We start from the raw sequence: 26,224 nt of genomic DNA, 5'->3' as shown, positions 1-26,224 counted from the left end.
CTAAAGATTTTAGAGTAACCAGTATTAAAAATCACAACAAAATCAGGAGAGTGGACAAAATTTAGAGTTGCAAGTAACTCAGAATAAAATGTAGCCCACAAAATTAGTTGTTGAAGAGGATGTATGAACTGGAAGAATCACAGGTTTAACCTTGAGATGCTTTTATGAGCCTACAGTGCTGACAGTTAAACAAATTTCTTTTTCATTGCATAAAGAGAAAATACAAAGAGGACAAAGGGTGAGTGGGCCACTAAACAGTTATCATATACTGAGGTATCAGCAATGTATCAAACACTGGAATAAATTCTGGAATTATGCTGTGATAAGTCACAATACTTATTTTTCCCATTCTTGTCCATAAGCTGCATCCCTTGTTTACATTGCCTCTGCAATGATGTGATACTTAGCATGAAGTGTCTATGATTTATGCAAGTATATAGACCACCAGAGAATGGGAATGACAGCAACGCAAACTATTAGTCCCTAACTCCCCAACCCAAACCATTTACTACCCAGCTGTTGAATAAAACATTTGATTTGGGACATAAACTTGCTTGGTTTGGATTTTTATTTTTTTTAATTGAGAAAGTTACTTACTGGAATTCAGTGTTCGGTTGAAAAATTACCGATGGGACTTTTTGAGCAGCTCTAAAACTGTCTGTTCTAGTGAACTATGCAACACGGGTGTTTATTTAGTCATGGATTATCCTACTGACAGAACAATATTAAACATGTGTTCAACACCTTGCTCCTTGAGGCAAAGGTTTGCTTAAGGCAGGAAAACTGAGAAAGTTCTGAAGTCACTTATCCAATGCAATTTATTTATTTGTATACATACAACCTAAAACAGCTCACCTGAAAGCTAAGACCTTTTTGTCTTTGTCAGTTTTCAGACAGCAGTTTGGTCGTGAGCTTATTTCTAAGTAACGATCGACAAAAACATGTCAGTGGAAAATGAACAGTGTGTGTATAGAATCGGTCGTGGGTTATTTAAGGACAGCTTTGGTAAATAAAACTAGTTAGATATGGATCTAACTAAACACATACCTACCTATAGCTGTATTCGACAATTGCTTTTTTTAGGTGACGGTGTCACCTGAACCACATATTCCCATAGCCGAGCTCATGTGAGGATCTTCCCTTCGTGCCTCTCTTCAAGTGCGGGAGCGAAGCGCAGGCAGAGCTCTGCACGCCTAAGGCACAGCCCGGCCGAACGCTCCAGAGGCAGGACAGCAGCTGGGGGGTCACCTGGGCTTGGAGCTCGGGACGTGGAAGAAGAAGAAGAGGAAGAGGAGGAGGAGGCGGAGGAGGGGCAGGGCCCCCCCGAACGCCCCCCCGTGGCCGCTGGGCCGCCGGCGTTACCTGTGCCCCGCGGCGCCCGCTCGCCCGCCAGTCCGCTCCCGGGTCCCTCCCGGTTCCCTCCGCTCGCGGGCGGCGGGGCGGGGGCGGGCCCGCACCGCGCATTTGGCCCGCCGCGGTGCCCCGCTCCTCTGTTTCCTCTCGCCGCAGCCCGGACCTCGCCCGCCGGCCGCGCTCGCCCCCGCCATGCCGAACATCGTGCTGTTCAGCGCAGCTCCCACCACGACCTGGTCCCAGGCGGGTGGCGGACCGGCTCGGGCTGGATCTGGGCAAGGTAGTCACCAAGAAATTCAGCAACCAGGAGACCAGGTGCGTCCCCGACCTCCCTCCCGCGTTACCGCTCTCACGCCCTGCCAGCGTACGGTGCGCGCCCTGACACACCCCGCCGTGCGGGCTGCTGCTGCCGGCGGTCCCCGCCCGTGTCACCCGGGTCTCGCGTGGGGGTCCCCCCCGCAGGTGCAGATGCAGGCGCGGGGACACGGGGTGGTCCGCTGTGTCATGGCCGGTCCCTTCCTGGTTGTCCCACCCTCCCTGACCGCCTGCGGAGCACGAGCACCGCACGGGAGGCGTCCCGGCTGGCTTGTGCTGGCCCGGCTGGGCAGTGCTCCTGTTGGGTGCTCTTAGGACGGAGCAGGGCTTGCACGGCCTCGGCCGGGCAAAGAGCATCCTGCCTCCTCTGAGGTGAGGATGGTGTTTGCAACAGGCGGCCCGTCTGCGGCAACAGGTGCATCCCACTGCTCGCAGATAGTTAACTATGCAGTTGGTCAGCTTTGTCTACCTGAAAAAAAATCATCTTGATTTTATGAACTACAGTATGTTATGTAGTTTTGTAAGGACAGGATGGTGATGACACTTGAAAAAAGGGCAAATCACAGAATTTGTTGCAGCCGGTCGTTATTTTGCATCAGCAGCCAGTTGTGCGTGTGGTGGACTGATTACAACTCCTGTGTGGCTTCCCTCCATAGCCCAAGACTGATGGTCATGCGTGAGGGTAATACAGTTGTTGTGATGGCCTTGGCTTACTCCTAAAAGTACTCGTTTGGTTAACCGTGGCCAACGAGCATCTTCTGATGCGGTCAAACAAAGTTTAAGAGACAAAGGCATACACCTTCCTTCAAAGGTGTACCCAAATTGACACTTGCATGCTGGAACATCAGAACCATGCTTGATACTGCGGACAGTGGACGTCCTGAGCGTAGTTCTACCCCAATTGCCCACGAACTGTCATGTCTCACCATCAACATTGCTGCTCTCAGTGAAGTTTGTCTCCATGAGGAAGGCAACCTTAGAGAACATGGTGCCACTTACACACTCTTTTGGTCAGGTAAACCCAGAACCGAAAGGCATCTCTCAGGAGTTGGCTTCATGATTAAAAACTCTATTGTCCCTAAACTTGAAAATCTGCCGACAGGTCACTCTGACCGCATTATCTCCTTACGCCTTCCACTACACAACAAGGAACATGTTGTCCTCTTTAGTGTATATGCGCCAACTCTCCAAGCCGACCCTGCTGAAAAAGATAAATTTTATACTGACCTGTGCCGCCTTACCCAAAAGATACCTGCAGATGATAAGATCATTAAATTTTATACCAATTCCTAAAAGTGCAGTCATACCATGCTCCTGGCCAGCCAAATGCAGAAAATAACTCTGGCAACAGTGCAAAAAATTCTGCATGAAACTATCAGGATAGCTTGCTCACCTTGACTCTCTGAGAATGTGCTTGCCAGTGCTTTTTCTACCAATATTATTTCTCTTTACTAGTTTGTCATCTTAGCTTTCTGACCCACCTATTTTGCTCAATTTTAATGAAGAATTTTAAATTCAGGTGAAAGTGGTACGTTCATCCCATGAGCTGGTATGACTGTGCAGCTGTTTTCTATATAGATGTGTCAGTCTAGGCTACCAGCTTATTCTGAAACACAACTTTCTGACTATAAGTAGCTGACTAGTCTCTGAAGTTCTTGTATGTTTATTTTTATCTGTTCTTCTTCTGAAACTCCTGAAAAAGTGTGTTTCCATTGCTTCCTTTGAAAGATTAACATGATGTATTCTAAAGTTGCTCTCACAAAGCTTGTCCCTCTCTTCTGTCTACATTTTTGCATTCTCAGTTTAATTGCTCTTGTTCTAGTTATGCTCACTGGCATTACTATAAACCCTCTTCCATTGGTGTTTATGCAACCTAATGTTTGCACACTCTAGCTCTTCTATTCATTCCTGATTAAATGAAAGCTTAAATCTTCTCTCAAGTCTTTCCAGCCTCATACTCACTTTATTGCTCTTTGATCTCTTTCTGCATGATAAAACTTAATTTGTGTATTTGGTTGCATGACTTTCTTGCTAACTTGTCTAATTTATTTTTTTTTAATGTTGGTTCTCCAGAGACACTTATCTTAATTTCTGCTTAAAACATAACAAACAGCAGAACTAAATTGATTTAGATTTTTCATCCAAGGTAGAAGTTTATCTCCAAAGTTTGCATATTTATTTTACGAGGTAAGTTAAACTCTAGGTAAGTTAATCTCTAGTCTGTCATTCCACCTATTTTTCCAGGTGTGGAATATTGACCTCTGCCATTAACAAAGAAGGTAGTGGTGGCTACAGTATGTCAGTGGTTTGGCTAATCTCGTAGTGCCAGTTTATTTTCTTAGGCAAGTAGGGATGTAGTGTGGTGTAGATATGAGGAATGTACTTAACAGAAACATGTTTCTAGTTGCTTCTGTTGCAACACCATGATGCTGACATTATCTTTCTTTTATTCCCTGAACTACAATGCCTTACCACTTTCAATCTTTGTGTTTGGTTTAGTTGGGGTTTTTTTGTTTTGTTTTTGTTTTGGGGGGTTTTTTTGGTTGTTTTTTTTTTTACAACTTTCTACTTTTGAGATTCTAATATGAAGTTCTTGTTTCCCCTTCAGCAAATAAAGTTGTATCCTCTATATAATGTTTTAAGTGGGTAATTTTTGCAATATCCTTAGCAACTTATTTCGAGATATTGACTTTCCAGTTTTCCAGATTAATGTCCTTAATAAAAAAAAAAATAATTAGCAATAGTAATAAGAGAATTCCTCAACAATGTGTTTGAGATTAAACTAAAGGTAAAGTTGATATTTGTGCTGCAGTGGTCCTTTCGTAAGGCATTTGGATTTTCAGTGTACCTATATAACAAAATTTCATTGTGTGTGTATGTAAGAAAAAATTCTTCCCATATCAAGTGAATCATGCAGTCTTTTTTCCCCCCTTATTTTTGTTGCATTTTTAAATTTATAAACTAGTGTATTGGCATTACAAAATACACGTGTAGTATTGCAGAATACTAGAACGTGATAGTTAAAAAGCTCAAAGAACTGTAAACCTTCCCAGTGGCAGTCGGTCAAACCCCTATGCAAACAGATAAGCCTGGGTCTGAGGGTCAACAAACTCGTTTTGTCAGATCTGTGAAGTTAGCAAGTTGCAGAGAAGGTTTACCTTTTGTTAAAAACTCTATTTTGCTTTTTGCTGCATTCTCTTAAATATAAATGATGCCTAAATTGATAGCTGTGTGCAGCCCAGCCCCAGGCTTAAAATCCTTGTCAAAGGGTTTGGGCTGGAAGCTCTTTACTGGAGGGAAGAGCCATCAATTTCCACTCAAACACGCTTTAGGTTTCAGTCCCAGTGCATAGCAGGTGTAAGTGGGTTTGAGAAAATAATGCTGAGGTTAGCCAGGGGTAGGACCACTACTGACAAGCACTGTGGCTAAATAGGCAGGTACAGTCCCAACTCCAGAACATTTAAAATGAGAAAGGCTTCTCTTCTTAGTTTATTCTGAGACTGGTATATCTAGTGGTGTCACAGTTCTCTTTTGATTTAGGCATTCAGTATTCTTGCAGGTGTGTAACTGATGAATGTAATGTTTGTGCTAGGGGAAGTGAGGGAAATTGCTGGTAGACTCAATCACTGCCCCTTTTTTTTCTTCCCTCCCTCTAAACTGTGTGGAAATGCTTTCCTTCAGCTGGATACTAAAGTCAAGCAACCCTAACAAATGCAGTGAGAGAGCACCTCAGTAATATCTGGTTGTGGAAGATAAGTCTGTTTAGTATTCAAAGCTTCTGTGTCCGTTATGTGCCAGCCACAGTGCCATGGTAGGAGCTTGGGTGGCACCACCTTATTTATTTGGCAAAATGATAAGGGCTGCAGTGGGGGGCTTAGTCAGTTTATCTTCTTCAAACCCGACAAGCAATTGTCATCAGCAGAGTTGTGCAGGCTGGAGGAAGAAGAAAGGAATGGAAGTCCTTAAACAGGGGTAGCTGTTGTAGCCCCAGCATCGTGAAGCTCTGTTTTACAGACATGTAACAGATGCATACAGATATTAAACACACTGAAGCTTTTCACAAAATTGTCTCCAAATACACTGAGATGGCATTTCATTATAGTTGATACACAAATAAACCCCAGTGCAGATATTTTTGGTGACTCAACTGAGTTTTTTAAAAAAAAATCATTGAATGTATCACTTCAAAATAAATATATTTTCTTACAAGATATGGTATTCTTGCTTCTCTAAAGACTATTTATTTTAACTCTGCCCTTAAAGTACTTTTTATTCTCAAACTGGAGAAACTAGAGTGGTAGATGGCATTCTTTTACATACATCTCTCCTGGTGAAAGAAGTTGGGGGCTCCCGCCCATTCCTGTGAGCTTCCTTGCTTCTTCCTGTCAGATTCAGTGTCTGAAGTGAATATTTTCTTGATCCAATAGGAAGGGAGTTGAAGTCCTACCTGGCACATGTGAATTTGAAGGCTTCCTACCCACAGCCTTATTTAGCTACTGAAGCTGGGTTGTTTCAGAAACATCAGCTTAAAGTGAATGCCATTTAGCTTTTGCAGAGGGAAATATGGCTTGACTACCAAGGGACATTGCTGCTGGGTGGGAAAAGCTATGCTATTGGTATGAGGGCCATGTGTTTGTAACTAAATAAACAAAACTAGTATCTTGGACTGAAATTTAATCTTGGAAGTTAGGGAAAAAGTAGTGAATGTTTCCTTGGAGAATTCATGCAAGGATGGGTTTGGGTCTCTATTTCACATAAAGTGGGGTAATGAAACTGTTTTTTTCTATCGAGTAAATAATTGAAAGAATCAAGAACAACTTATATATCAGGAATGCACAATTCAGCACCTGGCTGTAAAATATCCCTCTTATCTTCCCTTCAGCATCCTCCAAATCTTGTACTGCAGTTGTCTCAGATGAGACATGACCTGATTGCATCTCATGTAACCTGGTTTGAGTTCAGCTGATGTGGAGGCCAGGAGCTGCATCACCCTCTCTGGAGTAGATGGTTATGATGTTCGCAGATCTCTACTCATGGAAGGAACAAGCTCAGGTCATAAACTGATGTTACATCAGCTGAAGGCAGTGGGGATTATGGAACATGCTGAGATGTGAATTGTCTCTTCGCCCTGCCCAGCTGCTGAGCAGGAGTTTGCAACTGGAGTGGTTGTGATCTGCCTGTGTCAGTGGAGGCAGCTCTTTCCCTCCCTCCCCACTCAGTTACATTGTCATGAGCAAGGGGAGGCTGGAGAAACAGATTTTATCAGATTGGTTGAATAAGATAAAGATTGTTTCTAGACTTCACCTTGTGTTTGTTTGTCATGATTGAACCACAACAACACAGTGTTTTGTTTGTACAGGGAATTGGGGATGCAGCAAATATAGCCATCTCTTACGTTGTTCATTGTTCTGTATCAGAAAAGCCCCCAAATCCTTCAATGCTTTTGTTTTGAGGCTTCCACTGTATTGACCTTACTGTGCACTTTTATCACAAAGATATCTTTATTATGTTTATCTATATTTTTATTTATCTTTGTGTAGATGCTAAAAGCTTGGCATTAAAAAAAAAAAAAAGACTGCTGAGAATAAAGACTAACAAACCCACATGTCCTTAGCTGCAGAGTTTGGTACTCAGCTTTTGGAGACTTTTTGCCCATTTTCAGACTTATTAGACCTTTGTTTCCAAATTTCTGAGAGTTCCTTTTGGACTGCATGTGGCTAAACCCAGAGCTAGCTCAAGGAAGGGTATTTTCCTCTTGGCAATGGTAGGCTGTGTGCCGGAGTAAGAAGATATTTCCTGTCTTCTGATACTTACCACAGCAGTTCCCACCATTAGGCAGTTGTTAATGAAGATTTAGCAGAGGGTTTGTCTTAGAGCTTTTAAGGTGGAAGAGCCTAGAGTTGAGGGGAGACCAGGAGATAAGGGATCCCTGTAAACTTAAAACCAACTCTGGCATTTTTATTATTTCTTGGTTGTTTTGGGCTTTGCTAGTAGCCACTTTATGTAACATCGTGTCAGTTGAAATATTTGTCCACTAAGTTGGAAGCCTTGTGTTAAAAGACTTTACTCTGCAAAATGTGTTCCCAAAGGTAGGAGGTCAAACACACCCCACTGCTGAGCGCTTGCCATTGGCTGGGTTTCAATGAATTGCAAGCTCAGCATGTGCAGTTTTTTGATCACTTTTGAGATATTGATTCTTTTTGCACACTGTATGAGGACTCTAGACCTTAAATTTTGGCTCCTTCTCTGGGTATTAAAAGGGCCTGAAGTACACATCTACCTTATTGGCACCTAAATTGCTTAGGAAATCTTACTTCTTGTAAGCATGGCTAGAAACTTAATCTATTGTAATTATTTAAAAAGGTATGTAGAGCCCTTGTAAGTGCATGATTTGAACAAGATCCTAGTTACAGATATATTATTTACCATCCTAATCTGACTCTGCATACTTATTTCCCTAATTCCTCACAACTGTTTACTTTTTGGTTAGAAGGTACAAATTAAAAATTCCTATCACTGAGTTCTGATGGGAGTATACTGTAAATCTAACTCAGGAGCTCAGTCTGCTGTTACTCCTGATCCTGATTTTTGCTTAATGGATGCTTCAGCCATTGAAATATGTTTGTAACCTAAGTAGATTCTGAGCCTTATCCTTAATTCATGGTTATTAGTTCATCTAAGATTCTGCTTACTAAACTGAACTCTCAAATCAGCCGTTGCAAGTTGAAGGCAGATACTAACACTTAAACTTGGTTTTCATCGTGTCCTGTCATATGTGTATTTTTCCCAGCTAGAGCCTTGTGCTTGTGAATTCCAAGCAACTCGCTCAAAGTTAATTCCTTTTGTGGGCTATTGATTTCTGTAAATTTCACTTTTAAACAGAACTGTGTGATGTCAGGGCTTTTAATGTACAGGTTCTGTTGACTCTTCTTGAATGAGACATTTATTTAAACTGTTACCAAACAGCGGAATTTGATTAAATTGCATAAACCAAACAGAACTTGTAATCTTGAGGCAAGAGTTTGTTCTTATGTCCTTCCTCTGTGTCCTCACTATGTGAAATTGTTTAAATAACCTTCCAAACAGTTATGATATAGATGGGGGAATTTAGTAGTAATGTTAATAAGATAACTAACACAGTTTGACTCCTGTTAGCTTGGTGTTATCTAATAGATAGTTGAGATACAATACTTCACATATCTGATTCCGTAGTTTATAGCCTTTTGTTGGTTGTCTGAATACGTAGAAAAACCCCAAACCAAACGAAAACAAAAAAGGAGGGGGCGAAAAAAAGCCGAAAACAAGCAACAACCAAACCCAAACTGCCATTCTCCCCCCAAAACCAAAACAATAACAACAAAAACCCCACCCCCAAAACCTCACCAGTGTTGTTAGTACAGGCTGTATCTGATGGAATGCTTGCAACACAGTGACTGGTTATCCTTTATTCTCTGGCTTGGTGCAGGTAAAATAGGCAGCTGTGTGTGTATCTCTTGGCTGAGCCTACACAATACCTCTCAATACCAATCTTTGCGAAGATAGGTAATAAGAGATACTGCTTGGTTGCACAGCTTTCTCTAGCTGATTGGGAAATGTGACTACTCACATTTCTGTGTGACAAATAAGAATGTCATTCTAGTCTTAAAAGCATAAAGAATTTTTTTTCAAATGCACCAAGAGAGAAAGAAGCAGCATGTTTGTTTTTTAAGTTGTTTACAAGAGGAAAAAGTTACTGCTAGCACAAGGAAAGAAAATACAATTAATGACAATGGAAAAAGCATCACTTCAGGTCCATTGTATTAACCAGACCTATATTTATCTTAAAGTATATTTCCTGACCTTCTGAAACCTCTTATTTTTTAGTGGTGTGCTTTTAGGGAACAAACCAACTCCGAATGCTATATCTCAGTGTTCTTTCAGTATATAATGAACATTAAGATCATATCATTCGGGCAGGTTTTTTTCCTAATGTGTAATGTCTGTTAAACTAGCTGTTCTTTTTTTTTACCTAGGTACTAAAATAATTTTTCTTTGGATGTATTCCAAAGGTGTGGTATGTGACAACACTTGTTATAAAGCAGGTCTGTGTAAGTGCTGAGTTGAGTGGCAATTACAATTTTTTAGAGCCCTCATAATAACCATGAAGCTATAATAATGATTGAGGCTACATTCATCTAGTGGGTAGATGCTTTACTTAGAGCTGAATTTGTGTTCAGAAGGGCTTCTACTTAAGCCTGGGTAGTTTTTTCCAATTATGTAATATACTTAGTATCTTGCTGAACTTAAGTTATGTTGACCAAAACTTTTTCAGCTCTGAAAAGGAAAACAAGCTAAGAAAATATTTTGATCAAAATACTTTTCTCTAAATGGCCCTATTTTATTGATCAAGAAGTTGGACAGGAAAGTAACAGTTTTATATCTGGAAAATTGTGTCTTTGTGCCATGATGAAAGCCTCCAAAAAGTTTCCTGACATATCTGCATATGACTCTGTCCCTGACCAACTCTCTGTCCTTCCAGAGACCTGGTGTTAGATGGTTCGCTTTCTTTTGGATCATAAGAAATCCTGCTAGTAGTATTCTTGGGCAAAAAAATGTATTAAATTACAGAGAAAAATTAAGACAGGATCTTACTGTAGCTTGTTTGGGACTGCAGAGGAGACGAATAGGGGAGCTAAGAACATGAACTTAACTATCTTGGTGCTGATAAATTTGCTTATCCTTAAGATGCTTTAAAGCAGTAAACTCCTTTCTACAGAAAACTAATGAATTTTACATTAAAAAAGTTGCTAAACAAAAATTTTTAGAACTGGGTTTGACCAGCACAAGCCTCAGCGTTGAAGGACTCATCCTGGCCTGGATCAGGAGCAGTGTGGTAACAGGTCCAGGGAAGTGATTCTGCCCCTGTACTCAGCGCTGGTGAGGCCACACCTGGAGTGCTGTGTCCAGTTCTGGGCCCCTCAGTTCAGGAAGGATATTGAGGTGCTGGAGCGGGTCCAGAGAAGAGCAACAAGGCTGGTGAAGGGACTCAAGCACAAGTCCTATGAGGAGAGGCTGAGGGAGCTGGGGTTGTTCAGCCTGGAGAAGAGGAGGCTCAGGGGAGACCTCATCACTCTGTACAACTACCTGAAAGGAGGTTGTAGCCGGAGTGGGGGGGTGGGGGGTGGAGGGGTTGGTCTCTTCTCCCAGGCAACCAGCAGTTGGACAAAACTGCTAAAACTCTACCAGGGGAGGTTTAGGTTGGATATTAGGAAGAAACTTTTTACAAAGAGAGTAATCAGACATTGGAATGGGCTGCCCAGGGAGGTGGTGGATTCTCTGTCCCTGGAGGTTTTTAAGATGAGACTGGATGTGGCACTTAGTGCCATGGTCTAGTAACCATGACCATGTTGGATCAAGGACTGGACTTGATGGTCTTGGAGGTCTTTTCCAACCCATTTGATTCTATGATCAGAGAAATTATTCTGCCTATATCTTGGCCATTAGAAAGGTTTCCAGCTAGAAGCTTTTGCTCATTTGTGCCTTGGGTAAAGATGCTACCTTTTGAATAAAGGCCCACTATATTTTGGCATTTAATAACTGGGACTAACTTAGTAGAGCATGGGTTTAAAAGGTCTGATCACCTCAGTATTTAGGAAGTCTGTTTTTTGTATGTTGTGCATGGATTTAGGGAAAAATGAAGATTATTCTGCTGAGATTATACATAAGTTTTGGAGTAACAGATGTGAAAATGAATGTGGTTCAGCAGTATGTTTCTCTTGCTTGGATCTAGAATTGAGAAAGAATACATTCAATAGTTTTATTTTTCCTGTTCATTTATAAGCTCTATTTAATTTTTGAATTTTGTGGTGTGAGCAGTGACTGGTCCCAAAATTTACCTTGAAATCTGTGGAAGAATAAAATTTCTTTTAGATACTATCATAAAGAACCAAAGCAAGTAAGTACAGTTAGAGTGAATAGAGCAACGGACACAACATGAGAATTGAGCCATGGTAAGCTGTTGATGAGCAGCCCTTGTAGCTTTCCTCTAAGGTTTTCTTCTTTTAAAAATACTCTACTTGAACATCATGGTGTAGATCTTAATGAGATGTTTGGTTTTGGAGTGTGGTTTGATATATCCAGCTTCTAAAATACACCTGCTTCCTGTACATAGTAACATCATAACTAATAGAAATATAATTATAGAAATATAATTGCGTTTTTTAAGGAGGTATTTTGAGGCAAGTACTTAATGCCTGAAGTTGAATATGCTATTTCTGTACTTATCATCTAGGTTATTCTTTAAATGGCCATCTACCTGGGAGATGGCAAGGACACAGAACATATAGACTAAAAAAAAGCAGTAACAAATTTAATAACAATGTGAGCTGCATCACTGTTATAGCTGTAATTATGTGTTGGTTAGTGCTCACCTTATGAAGAAGATATTTAGACTAAAGTAAATTTTAGACTGGCTTGTCTTGAAATAGTCTTTGTTACAAGGAGGCAGTTATCCAAATCGCTGTTAAAAAAATAAAAATCCTAATCTAAATGGAGAGTTTATGGAAAACCTATGGAAGTTTGTTAAAACAAAACTGTTTTTTGGGGGATTTTTTTGTTTTGTTTTCTTTATTCTTTAGTAGTGCTTTTTAAGTAACTCAAGTGTTGAAATGGTAAATGGTCATCTCCTGCTCTTTCAGTGTAGAGATTGGTGAAAGTGTGAGAGGGGAAGATGTATATATTATCCAGAGTGGCTGTGGAGAAATAAATGACAACTTAATGGAACTACTCATCATGATCAATGCTTGCAAGATTGCATCATCCTCCAGAGTGACTGCTGTAATTCCATGTTTTCCATATGCCAGGCAAGATAAGAAAGACAAGGTAGGTAAGAACTGTGTCATTTTGGAAGGCTTTTGTTCAGCTTGCTCACTTGGAATTTTTGGAGATTAATAATTTTCATAAATATTTAAGTGATTTGAAAGATTTGATCCCCCTCCCCTCCATCTCTTTTTTTTTTTTTTTTTGGTAAAATGTTCAATTAATTTATTTATAAGTGAATGAAGTGAGACAATTTTTATTTGCTTGTGTTTTGCTAATTGACATGCCTTCAGTTTGCAAAAATAGGTACATTATATGTGTGTGGTATATTGCAGAGTACTTTGCTAGCAAACCTCACCTTATGGGATTGGTTTTGCCTACATTTTCAAAATTTTGGAGTTGGTTTGTTTGGGTTTTTTTTCCATCTCTATATATGAAGAGAATACACCCTTTTTAGCAATTTAATTGCATGGAATTAAATCCTAAATTTGAACTGCTGTAACAGTTATGCAGGTAGGTTTTAGCCTATATGGTTAAACAGAGTGAAATGGAAGGAACTGATAAAATCTGCAGTTCATAACAGTAATTAATAAAAACATTATTTTTTGCTGCCAGACAGATTAAAAAGAAGTTTTTATATTTATAACAATTACTTTGATATATGCAGACCAAAAATTGTGTGGAAATCCCATAAATACTCTTCTGATTTAGTGCCCTTTTCCTGAATTTGATTTGTCATAACTGATAAATATATCAGTTCAGCCAAGTTGGTAACACAGTAACAAACTCTCTATGGCAAGTAAGACTGATTTTGAAAAGTAGATAACTAGACTTTTCTCTCTCTGATTGGTTATGTGAATGTTACTTTGACCTAAACTCATTTGAAAAGAAGTAATAAGAAATGTGATTTTGGCTTTAAAGATTGGATTGCAGTGATTATATTTTTGGGAAAATTTGCCGCTCTCCTGTCCTTCCCATAAATGCACTGCCCCCTCCCTTTCACTTTGGGCATCAAGCCCATCCTGAAAGCATTCTGTTGTTCTTTATATTCTTTTATTAAAAAAATAACAGTCTGAGAAGTAATGCAGAAGCTAAAAATAACAGCAGTTATTATAAAGCATGTAATGTGATGTCTGTGATGTCTAAGAACAAAACTAAATACAAGAGGTTTTTTCTAGTATACTCTTTCTTTAAGTGCAGGCTCTGTAACACCATACTAATATTACCAAGATCCACTTGTTATTCTTCCAAAAATGGAATTCATGAGTTAAATAATAATACCCTGTTCTTTACCTGCATGTTTTGGTGCTTCATTTTTGCTGTGTTTTGTATTGAACAATGCTTTCCCTTGATCCGGAGAGGTGAAATACTTCTTTATATCAAAAGACCTTGAAAGTGAACCAAAAAACATTTTGTTGAAAAGGAAGGAAAGCATCTCACTATGTTTTGATTTTACCAATTCGTATGGGAAGATTCTGCTGGACCATCCTTCAAGTTCTTGGTGTAGGAAAAGGATGAGTATATTCCAAATTTTCTGTGCATCTAGATTATGTCTTGTCAAGGGTAGTCAAAATCCATCTGGCAGACTTCCAAGAGACACTTAAACCCCCAGTGTGGTGGCACAGCATGCCATCAAGGAACATTTTGTATTTTGGAAATGGCATGTGAAGATAGATAGCCTAGGAAAATGATTTTGATTAACAGGGATTTAGAGTTTTTTTTCCAGGCTGTTCTGTGTCTCTAATTCCACAATTTTAGACAAAATGCGTTTTTTTTGTTTATGTTGGGTTTTTTTTCTCCCCTCTGTTTTGCAGTTGAGAAAATGTTTGCCATCTTTGGAAATTAACCTTGGTAGTTGACCACCGTGTTGCAAAATAAGCTATAATATAGTTGTCGACATGGGGCAGCTTATTGACAGGGACATCTTTCCTCCTAGTGTTGGATTGCATCACATGACTTGTTCTTTGACCCATGTTGAGTGCACAAGCTTTGTATGCTGCCTGAAGTGTCAGTAAAGTGCCAGCCATTTTCTTCCTATGATTGTACACAGATTTTCTTCTATGGTGAAAGATATTGCTGTAGTTTGCTTGACTATGCACTGAAGCAGTATAATCTTCACTAGTGCAATGCTATTTTCTGGTTTGAATTTAAGTTATTGACTTTAATTCATTAAGAACTAAATAGACTGAGTCCTTTCTGCTTAAAATAACCATGTATTCTTCATACCTCTTTGTAGTTATGATTGCTGAGAACAATAAAAGTGCTCTTGACTTGTTTATGTAAGGAAAGGGCTTAGCAGTACAAATCTTATTCTGAGCAAGGCCTTTGTAATCTACTTGGGAAATTTTAGCACTAAACCTGGACTAGCTTTAAATGGGAAATAGAAGTTAAAAAAAAAGGCTTACAGAGAATCATAGGGAAGTTGGCAAATTAATTTAGACTCAATCACGTGCTGCCCTAAACCAGAATATTTCTGATGCACGAGCTAGCTAACTTAAAATTAGCTCAGGTGTGTCTGTGCTTTGACCATAACTGCATTTATATATCCTGTAATTATGCTAACCTTCCAAGCTGTGGGCAGGACACATTTCTGTAGGATACTGCAGAGATGCCTTTGAAATAAGTTAGAAGTACAGTGACAGGTGAGTTTGGTGTTCTACCACTCATGTAACTTTGTTTTTTTGATTTGTAGAAGGGGTCCGTGGAGCGTTGGGTAGGTATCTTTTTTTTTTTTTTTTTTTTAAATCTAACACTATGCATTTTCCATTAATGAGGCCTTAAAGGGTGAAACTTACTGGGTTATATTATGTATAACTAGGAACATTTCCAGTTTCACTTCTTGATTTCAGTTGTGTTTCACCTAGGCCATGACAGTAATCCTTTAGAATAATTTGCTTTAAAAAAACTCCTAGATTCTGGTTAAAAATTTATTTGGACATTCAAGACATTCAAGATAATGGCTGTCAACTTCTGAAGCTTCAAAGCATATCTCATTTTTGAAATGATAAATTTGGGTAATACATTAGTGAACATTCAGTATCCATACACTTCACAACTGGCTTTCTTGAAAGTGAAAGTTCCAGTTATAAATCTTTTTTTTTGTTTTGTTTTGTTTTTTTTTTTTGTTCAGCATGCATGTGATGAATATTGAGCAAGACAATGTAATAAGATGCTTGAAGGCAACAGAGCTTTGATCTTGGTGGACAACTTTTACTTTCAGCTATGTGTCCATTGCACAGTTACTCTTGTTAGGTTGTTTACATTAGCTTTGTGGATTCCCCTTGCTCCTGGTAATTCAAGTGATTTTTCTACAATTTACTTTCTGTACCTAATTTAATGCTGCATTTCACACTAATAATTCTGCAACCAATCTAAAATTGTATCAAAGAATGGAACAATGAATACTGTGAACCTCTGTTCTTACCTCTCTCATCAGAAGCAAACCTTACAAACTGCAATATAAAGAAAATCATGACTTCTCATCTTTGTCATCCAAGTTTCTGAATAATGAGGCCAGGTTATCTGAAGTTCTCATGAATATACTTTGATTTTAAAATAATCTTCAATTTGGATCATACTGTAGCACAAAACTTACGTTCTATGCAAGCAATATTAAATTAATATTAATGCAAATATTAAATCCTTTTGAATGTGTCATGCGGGTTTTCTTTTAATACACAATTTTGGGTAAAGGAAGCTGTCAGCTACAAACTTCTTTTGTCTTAATGTCCTATTAGCCCATTCTTGAGAAAACAGATATTGGTGTCTGGCTAACTTTCCTTACAAGACCCTCTGTCCACCAACACGTAGGCAATCTGTGATGTGTGCATATCTGCTAAAACAAGTTACCTAGTGGTAAAACTTCAAGTTCTTCCTTCTGGGAAGGCAGCCTGCAAGGCCAGCAGCTGAAAGAAGTACCAACTGGTAATGTATACATTAGTATGTGATGCAGGAAAGTATTTTGTTTGGGTCTTCTTTGTGATAGCGATACTCATGGTACTGATACATGAGAAAAACAGAATGGTATTCACATTGAACAAAATGAAAAAAAACAAAGGCAAAATTCAGTGTGCTGGATGGAGTGAAAATGGCAAACCACACTCTGAGAAGAATGTAATTTGCCTTTAGCTGCTAGCCTGAACTAGTTACTTGTTTCTACCAGTGGGGGTGGTCCTGGTTTGTCATCTTCTTTTCCCTTCCCTTCCACTTGAGCAGCTAACTCACATGGCTGCTGTTGGTTTAGACAAGTCCTGGTCTGCAGCACAAGGGAAGTGGTGGAAGTGTCTAGCCTGGAAAGCAGGGATGGGACAAGCAGGGGAGCAAACTTCTAATTTCAGCATCACCTGTTAGTCCACCTAAGTGGAAGCTTTAAAACAAATCTTTGCTAAGAGCTAGTAAGAGAACACTGCAATAGAATAAAAAGAGTAGATACTAAGTCTTTCTTTTGTTAGATGTTGCCAGAGACTTGGGAATATTTTGAAGTCCAGCTTAAAAATGTCAGATGCTATGATCAGGAATTCAAATGGCACAAACAAAATGTTTGCTACTAATAATAGAAATATCCAGAAAGCCTTGGAGAACTTTGACCTTACAGAACTGAACTTAAATTAAGAGCACCACAGTCCTCAGTAAGTGGAAAATCAACTGTGCTGAAGTACTAATGATAAATTCTTATGGAATCTGCATCTTCTGCATCTGAATTGCAGAGATCTAGGGAAGTGCTAGCTGTTGCGTCTGCCTTCTGTGTATCTTACACAGACCAAATGGTGGTGATGTTCTGTGAAACACAGAGCCCAAAAGGCATGGTTTTCAAAATGAAGAATTTCAGTAATGATGGTGATATGCTGTATCTAGCCATGAGAAAGGCTACAGTATCTCAGTTTCTGTTCTGGAAGTATGTTGTCAATCTGTATGTTAAAACAGAAATTACAAGTTTCCACCTAAATTAGCAGAAGTTTTAAGGAAAATATTGGTTCCTTGACAGGACACAGACGGAAAGGAATCTAAGTTAAATTGGAAGTGATTCAGGTCATTGTCAGTTATGCCCTTGAGCATCAATGGAAGTAAAGCAGAGATACTCTGTAATTGTTTGTGGCGTGTGGATGGAGAGGAGGTCCCTAGGAGGCTAAATGTTTGATAAAGAGAGTTCACAGGAGACAATACTGTGCCAGCAAAAACCAGTCTGCCAGTGAGACAGAGACTGAATGGCAGTTCTGCCTTCATGCTAATGTTATTGCCAGCTATTAGCCCTATTTAAAGATTGACAAAAAGAAAGCAGCAGGTTTTGTTTAGTATTTCTGTTAGAGAAAGTTGTCCAGGGCAGCATTGCTTTTTACAGAGCTTAAAAAAAATCTGATAAAATTTTGAAGTTGCTCCAAAATCAAAAGTGGGGTATCTTCCAGTCATAGTTTCTATCTTTTTTTTTTTTTTTTTTTAACTTTGCTCTATGTTTGACACACTTTTAAAGAGCTTTTGACATTGGCATTAACTTGTTAATAAGATTTTTATTCTTCTTTTATTCTTCTTCACTTTTTAGGTTTTTTTTTTTCATTCCTCCTGCCCCTTTTGGGAATTCTAAACTCCTAATTGCATCCAAGAATTAAACATTAATTAACAAAAAAAGAATGAATAAATAAATAGGCTAGGGTAGAAGACCCTTACCGATAGGATCTGCTATAGACTTTATTGTGTCATGAAGAAATGCTTGATAACATTGTTTTAAAGCAGCGTTCTCAAAAGTTGGGTTCACTTTACCTTTGATCTATGGGTTTTGCAGTGCTTTTAGAACAGGGTAGTTGCTTTAGAGTTGGATGTCTGTGTAGGGTAGTGAATTAGAGAAATAGATTGTCTTCTGCTATAGGAAAGATATTTGAAAGTTGTAAGCAGAACTGGAAAACTATATCCCCAATTTTATATCTTTTTAATACAAAGCATTATTAGGCAGACTGTGCAAACTGATTTAGATATACCTGAATACTTTGCTGAGTTTCAAAACCCTAGTAGCAAGACAAGCTATTGACAGGATAGTTTGGCAAAAGTTCTGGAACTTTTCGTATTTAGATTCCAAATATTCTAAAGAAAAAAACCCAATAAAAGTAACTAAACTACTTCTTGCATCTAGTCAAAATATTGTTAAAATTAAAACATTTGTGCTTTATTCCTCAGAGTCGTGCACCAATCTCTGCAAAACTTGTTGCCAACATGTTGTCAGTTGCAGGGGCTGACCACATCATCACCATGGACTTGCACGCTTCTCAGATCCAGGTAACTATTGGTTCTTACTAGTTGTGCCTAGGAGCTCTACTGAACTGATGGGAAAGGCTAGTAGTAATTCTCTGCCTTTTCTCATTGTTTTGATAGGCTATGTACAGGACTCCCAGGGTTCAGAGAAAGTCTCACTACCTGTTTCTAATTAAATTCCCTTTTAGAAAGATACCAGTCTTGATTTTATTGGGCAATTTTGCAGGCATTTCAAATATTTGTGCATTGGAGTCTTCAGTAAAATTTGCCAAGCCTAATGTAAGGGCTTCCAGAACATAAAATATACTGGCTTGCAGCAAGTTCTCTTAATCTGAGCCTTGTCAGAATTATAGTGTTGCCCTAGGTAGAGTTTTGTTGTTACAACAAAGGGTACAGTATTCTCTTAAAAGAAGTGGAGATGAAGGTTGGCAACACTTACCTGGTTTACTGCTGAATCCAGCAAATCACAAAACTTTTTGCTCAGTAGTAGAGCAGACATCATTTGTCATTCTCATGTGTACCTTGTTTTAAGATACCTTATTTTTTCTAGAAAATATCTTATCTTCCAGGTCTGGCATTCTGTTTAATCAGAATTTCTTCTTATGCTAAATGGCTGTCACTCAAATTAGAAGTAGTTTCATTTGTGGTTTAACATAGGTTTCTTATCTTTACAATTCGGACAAAAACAAAGATTCTACTGCTCAAGTAATACTAGCTGGAGTCTTCCCTGTGTTGAAATACTGCTGTTCATGTCAAGCAGTTGAAATTTATGAAAGTTATGTATTACTCACTGGATTTTTTGAGAGCTTTTCACTAGCATAAATTTACTTGAGTGCCTGAAGGTGATCACCTTTTCTGATTTTTTTATGTCAATTGAGAACATCTGTTTTCTGATTCATTACTCTTGAGTGAGATTTTTAGAGACCTTAGTATTTGACTTGAGCAGCATTTGACAGTAGTATCAGAGGGCAGAATTAGGTCAGTGTAAAATACTAATTCAGGTTCTACCATTCAGAAAGGCAAAGGCTTGATTCTTTCCCTGTGTCTTTGTTTCGGGTAAGATACAAACATATATTCATGAAATTCTTTCTTTTTTGGACTAGGGTTTCTTTGACATTCCAGTAGATAACCTGTATGCAGAACCTGCTGTGCTGCAGTGGATTAAAGAGAACATTCCTGAGTGGAGAAATTGTATCATAGTCTCACCTGATGCAGGTGGTGCAAAAAGGTACATACAAGCTTAAAACTATTAGTTTTACATATAGTTAGTGGTTAATGAACTAGTTTGTCTAGTCTTCTATCTTCCTCTATGAAATGTGCAAGATATAGGGTACATCACTGATGAATCCAACTACATTGTAAAAACAGAACAATAGTCCTTCCAATGTTGTTCGTGCTTGAAAACATTCAGGACCTTTCTATACTCTAAAGAAAATATTTTTCTCTCTCCCTGGATGTGGCCTCATTAGCTGAATCCCTCCCCAGGAGGGGAAAGATTTTTCCCGCTGCTTGCTTCTTTAGTCCAGTTGCTGCACCTCTTCCTGCTTCACTCTGGAATTGCCTAAGCTTCCATTCTCTGTCAAAACATATGGCCTATTCCCACTCTACCTGCTGGCATTTAGGTAAGAGCTTGCTTGACTCGTATTTCCTTTTTCTTTATGTTATTGCATTCGAGCTGTAAACCTATTGACCCTGAGTTTTGCATTATAAATACTGAAAAAAGGGAGTGAAGTGGCAAAAGGAAAAAATAGAAAGCTTAGTTCGTTTCTTCATTCGCAGCATGTGTTACTCACTTAGCAGACTATCTTTTATTTGGTATCGATTGAGTGTAAACCAATGCAAAAGCTCAGTAGCACACTGGCTGGTGAGGTGATAAAGCATGCCATTGAGGCAAGGTGCTTATTCTCAAGTTTTATTGGTTGTGCTGCTGCTGCAAAGGGAATAAAGAAAAATGAAATAATAATCCTGTAAGTCCATAGCAATTTATATTTCTGAAATGTAGTATGGGGGGAAATGTGAAAGATTGTCATAATTTTCTTTTAATTGAAATCTTTGGGTCTTTTGTGAGTGTTCATGTTGTAATGATTAGTAGGGAAATAAGACTGATTACAACTTCATAGTTGTTCGTTTTTAGATTAATCAAGGATGTAAAGAATATAAACTATAGAAAGCATTCTAAAGGTCAGATGACTCAGTCGATTCAATTTCTTTGTTCATTCCTGTCTGGATACTCTTATTTTCACAGTTGTTTTTTGTTTGAAATTGTTTTTGTTTGATTTTGTTTTTAAACAAAATACAACCTTTGCTTAGAATTCAAGTCACAAGACAGCATTTTTTCCCCTGCCCAGTATTTATGATTAAGTTAATCATAAAAGTTTATTTTTTGAAGATCACTTTCACTGTATTTAATATAGATAGTTGCAGTCTATCTTTAGTATCTTTGTTGTAATGCAACCAAACAGTTGCTGGTTAAGTAGGGCAGATGTTGCTTTCAATAAAGTCGCAGCTTCTCCTTCACCTCCTGCAATGTAATGTGAAGAATATGGTTTGGCCTTTCCATTTAAAATATGTAGAACTACAAAGTAATACTTAATGGAAAGTGAATAGAATGTGAAAATTGAACGTGAGTTGGCTCAAAATTTAAATAAGTAAGGTTTAATTAAAAAAAATCCATGTTCTTGCACTTATTTAAAATACCAGGATTCTTTTTGTTTGTTACCACTTGTTTGTTTGTTCCCCAGCTTATTAAATGTTGTGACTGAAATAAGGCATGCAAATTCTATTGAGGCTCTGAGGTATTGAGACTTGATATTAAATCACACTGTTCACAAAAAATTTCAAAACTTCTGGATTTTTTGTTTATTATGCAGTTGTTGAAATACTGTAACAACTCCTTCATATTTAAGTGGCAAAGAAACAAAACTGTATTCTCTATTAACCATGCATGTTAAGAAGCTTGTTAACAACATTCTAAATATATTCTAAAAATACAGGTTACAAGGTTGCACTAGCATTTAAAAAGACAGCATGGAATTGTTTATTCCTGTGTCTTGATACCTAACAGCTCTGTTATATTAAACTGAAGAAAGCAATCAGAAGTCTATAACAAGTTAAATTTATTATTGGAAGTTTGTCTGGCCAGCAGAGGTCACCCTGAATAGTTTTAAAAGATCTTTGTCAAGCAGATGTACACTGAGGGAATTATTAATGAAGTAAGCTACTTGATTACTATTCAAGTACTGTGAAAAGAATTATTAATCTCTGTTACCTGTTTTGGTGTTTCCCCTTTGGTTTGGTTTCACATCCTGCAATGGTATTTTTCAGTTAGAATATTAAAGTGCATGCTCCAGTAGGCTTAGAATTGACTTAGAATTTCCTCTGCTTTAAATTACCTAGTGTGACTTGTATTGCAGCAGCTTAAAAAAAGCTTGTGAAAAGCTGAAATGTTTTCAAAGCCAGGCACTTAATGACAGAAAACCAAAATCAATTCAATTAAAAAAATCAATTTTTGGAGTATAGCTTAAGACACTCTAGTTGTATTTATTAGCAATGAATTAAGATTATTTCTGCCTGTCTCATTCCTTGCAAAAGTTTTTACTGTGGTAATTTGAAAGCCAGGAACAAAAACTGTGTACTGTGACAAATTCATATGTATGACTGTTCTTTCTTTTAAAATGGTTCTCTAAATATGGTGTATTTCTTCCCATAACTCAGGGTTACTTCAATTGCTGATAGACTGAATGTGGAATTTGCTCTCATTCATAAGGAAAGAAAGAAGGCAAATGAAGTGGACAGAATGGTCTTGGTTGGTGACGTGAAAGATAGAGTAGCAATTCTTGTTGATGATATGGCTGACACATGTGGCACAATATGTCATGCGGCAGAGAAGTAAGTATTATTGTGAACTGGCTCACTGTTCTCACTCTACTGCAACCTGGAGACAGCTGATGAATGCAGTCTTCCTGCATGCCTATAACCCCGCCTGACATCTGTAGCATGAAGTCATTCTGATCCTTGAGTCTATAGGTCACAGTTCTGTGATCAAACTGTGTCCTTCTTTAAAACATGGAATTGAGAAAATATTTACAGAAATACATTATTTGTTTTTAGGAAGAGCACAGAATAAATAAAATGTCATATAACTTGAAAGAGATTTGGGCTGTCTAATGCACTTTACAGTCAAAATCACAAACTGCCTAGCCAACAATATTTTTTTTTATACTCCTGTGCTTAGAGGAAGTTAATTCCTGTCAAAAAGAAGACCGTTATTTTTTTCCTGTTATGAAAGAAACATTCTTTATTTACCTGCAGTAGATTTCTAGAGACCAAACTTTAAAACCATCAAACACCTTCAAAGTATCCACAGCGTTCACTAAGAAAGATGCATTTGCTTGAGTGATGCTGCCTTATATCATATTGTTAGCATAAAGTAGTGCTTTTCAGTAAAGTCAAATCTAGGTGGGATGTACTTTGTGTTTAATCAGACTTGATCACCAAAATACTTCTTAGAACTCCTTTTATCTTAGCAACCTAGATGCATATCAAGCAGATGAACTAAGAAATGTATTTTCAGATACAGCAGATCAACTTAAGTACAAACTTAAGCCCTTGGTACCCACTCTGTCAAGCTGCATCTTCCTTGGAGGTTACTTACCTCCTTGCAGCTACGAAATGTATTGCTGAGAATGAGCAGAAAACTTTGATTTTTTTAGTCATTCAAAATGAGATGATGTTTCTGTGGGGTTTTTTCTCTCTCTTATGCTTCCTCCTGTGCCTTTGTGAGGATCCAATAACATGCCATTCTTCAGGGTCTCTGTTTGCAAGGCTAGAAAATCAGTTAGGACATAGCTGAGCATTTAGAGGCATCAAGGCCAGTAAAAAACCAAATTGAAGATATTTTGACTTAATCAAAGAACTAGAACACCTTGTGAATTATACTTTCTTTTTTCTTCCTCCTCTGCTGCACCAGTTTGCTGAGTGCTTGCATCAGCAGCATGTCTTCTCTCAACCTTGCAGCAAGCTAGGCTTTTAATCATTAACATTTGTTCTTCCTCAGAAACTCCTTCCAAGCAGAACTCTTTGAATTGCAGATGAAAATAAAGGTGGACGATAATGGAGACACAATAGGGTTGTGAATGCTGCCATCCAACCTATTTGATTTTAAGATAGAAAACTTGTGCTGGAGTTCAGTTGTGTGTTGTGCTGATAGGGTCAAAATGCAGCAATTTAAATTAGTATCGCTGCTGCAAATAAGAACTCTTTTATTTAATTATCAGTGTATGGGGTTGTTTTTGGGTTTTTTTGAGACAGTTCTAAACTTTTTCAGATTATACAAATGTCTGAATTATTTTGTAGGTATTTTATGTGTAGGAATTTGTGAGTAAAATGTATTTTAGAGATTTGTATCTGGCTTTAGCTATGTATGTAAACATGCATCACGTCATACTTTTCTTGTGTGTTCTACAGGTTGGTGTCTGCTGGAGCTACTAAAGTTTATGCCATTCTCACTCATGGCATCTTTTCTGGTCCTGCCCTCTCTCGGATTAATAATGCTTCGTTTGAGGCTGTTGTGGTAACCAATACGATCCCCCAAGAGGAAAAAATGAAACACTGCCCAAAAATACAGGTACAGTGGTATTTTTGTTTAATTTCTTTAAACTCTGGTTTTGTGTTTTACTGTTCACTGGTGCTAGAATTTGTGCCTTGAGAGGAAATTAATATTCTAAAATACATGTTTTGCAAAAAGTTTTGCTAAAACATGCCAAAGAACTGTTTTAAGGGGATTCAGGTAGTACAATAGAGCATTGCAAAATATTTGATATTTGCCGCACCTTGAGTATGCTTGCTTGTGAAAGAGTGGCAAATGTAAAATTGACTGGATTTTGGTGGGGTTTCTTTTTAACAATATTAATCATACAATAATTTCATGCAGGAACTTATGTTATTGTGGAGGCCACAGAAATCTTAGACTTTTTTCTTGAAAAACACTAATGGAATTGTTCTGGGAAGTCATGTCTTTCATTGGAGGTTTTCTTTAGTATAGAGTGGAGAAAAGCGTAAAAGATTGGGGGTTTTAATGCATTATTGGATTTTTTTAAAAGCCTAACATTTATTTGGTTTTTATTGAAACAAGACAAGCACTTAAAAGGTGTACTTCCTCTAAACTGTATTTGTGTCAAGCAGACACTGCCATCTGATGGCAAGAATAGTGGGGGTTTTTCACAACATGCCTTTTATCAGAAGTCTTAATGGTATTACTGTGCAGCAATCTTAGTCAGTGCTTTCTTACTCAGTTTTTGAGTTCTACTTTGTATCTGTGCAGTTATTATGTATATGTTCAATACCTAAAGTTTTAATGTTATAATTCTTCCTAGGAATAAGAGAGCACAATGATAGATTGAATGTTTGTCTGTGTTTATAAACTGCATAGTTTTATTGTTCTTGGCATCCCATAAAATTTTTCTTATTGATTTTTCTTTCAGTTTATAGACATTTCCATGATCCTGGCAGAGGCAATTCGAAGAACACACAATGGTGAATCTGTGTCCTACCTGTTCAGTCATGTGCCCTTGTAACTGCAGGAGATTACACTGCATCTTTGCAAAGGTCCCTTAAGCTAGCACTGTTTTTAATGATGGACATCAACCACAAGAAATGAGTATCTTTGTACAATTCCAGAGCTTGTATGTTTAATTATTATATTTGTCTTGAAATCACCACTTGTTTGTTATAAATGGGCAATAAATCTCCATCTTGAAGCAACCTTATGAATTGCCTCAAGAGTCTTAAAGTCTTCTGTGTTGCTTAAGTTCTCTTTTATGTACCTGTCCTCACTTTCTGCCAAACTGCTGTTTTGGATCCATTTTTCTATAGAGAACTACAAATTGTTCACAGATCTTAATGAGATGTATACGTGTAAGATCATTTTCTGTGTTCAGCTAAGTGCTGCAGACCTGAGTATCTTGTATCTATTAATCTGTTAGGCAGGCAGCTGGGTTTTGTTTGTTTGTTTTTTATATTTAATTACCATGAATAATATTTTGTAAGCCCTAACAGTATGTAAAAGTCATGCTAATTTTGAGTAACTGTTGACATACACATAGTATTACTGTTTCGTACACTTCATGTTCATATTTACCCCCAAGATACGTGGGGCTGCTGTTTCCTTTTGTAAAGCTCTCATTACATTAAATGATTTGCATAACATCCATTCCATGCAGTTACTGTCTGCAGTTGTAAGACTAATGTTTCAGTATTCCTGGGGTTATTAGTATCCCTTATTTCAATAATAAGGACCAACCTTTAATCATTAGCAATTTGGTTTAAATTTCCTTTTTTCTTTGTAGTTTTTACCATTCTCGGATTGTGATAATATGAATATTTTTGTAGCAGTTTTCCTTTTAATATTGTGAATGTTTACTGTGCAAAGTCCAAACAGAAAACTTAAACACGCTTACATGAATTGGTCTCTGCCCATATCTATGTGATCAAAAAGTAGCTGAAATATTTATTGTTTTTA

At 38.0% G+C, this 26,224-nt stretch overlaps 1 protein-coding gene across 1 annotated transcript; it reads left to right on the top strand.

The window, feature by feature from the left end:
- Positions 1 to 1,545: 1,545 nt before the first annotated feature.
- Positions 1,546 to 25,911, top strand: PRPS2 (phosphoribosyl pyrophosphate synthetase 2). The gene is given in 9 exon segments (XM_018084214.2): positions 1,546 to 1,596; positions 1,598 to 1,668; positions 12,345 to 12,528; positions 15,158 to 15,178; positions 18,631 to 18,729; positions 19,809 to 19,933; positions 22,420 to 22,593; positions 24,172 to 24,331; positions 25,188 to 25,911. Coding segments are annotated over 9 exon segments (978 nt in total). The 3' UTR covers positions 25,281 to 25,911.
- The last annotated feature ends 313 nt before the right edge of the window (positions 25,912 to 26,224 follow it).

This window comes from Manacus vitellinus, unplaced genomic scaffold (assembly GCF_001715985.3).
Source record: "Manacus vitellinus isolate BGI_N305 unplaced genomic scaffold, ASM171598v3 scaffold_7_pilon, whole genome shotgun sequence".
In the NCBI taxonomy this organism is placed as follows: Eukaryota; Metazoa; Chordata; class Aves; order Passeriformes; family Pipridae; genus Manacus; species Manacus vitellinus.
The sequence above is the reverse complement of the archived record's forward strand: the minus strand, read 5'-3'. Positions and strand labels throughout refer to the sequence as shown.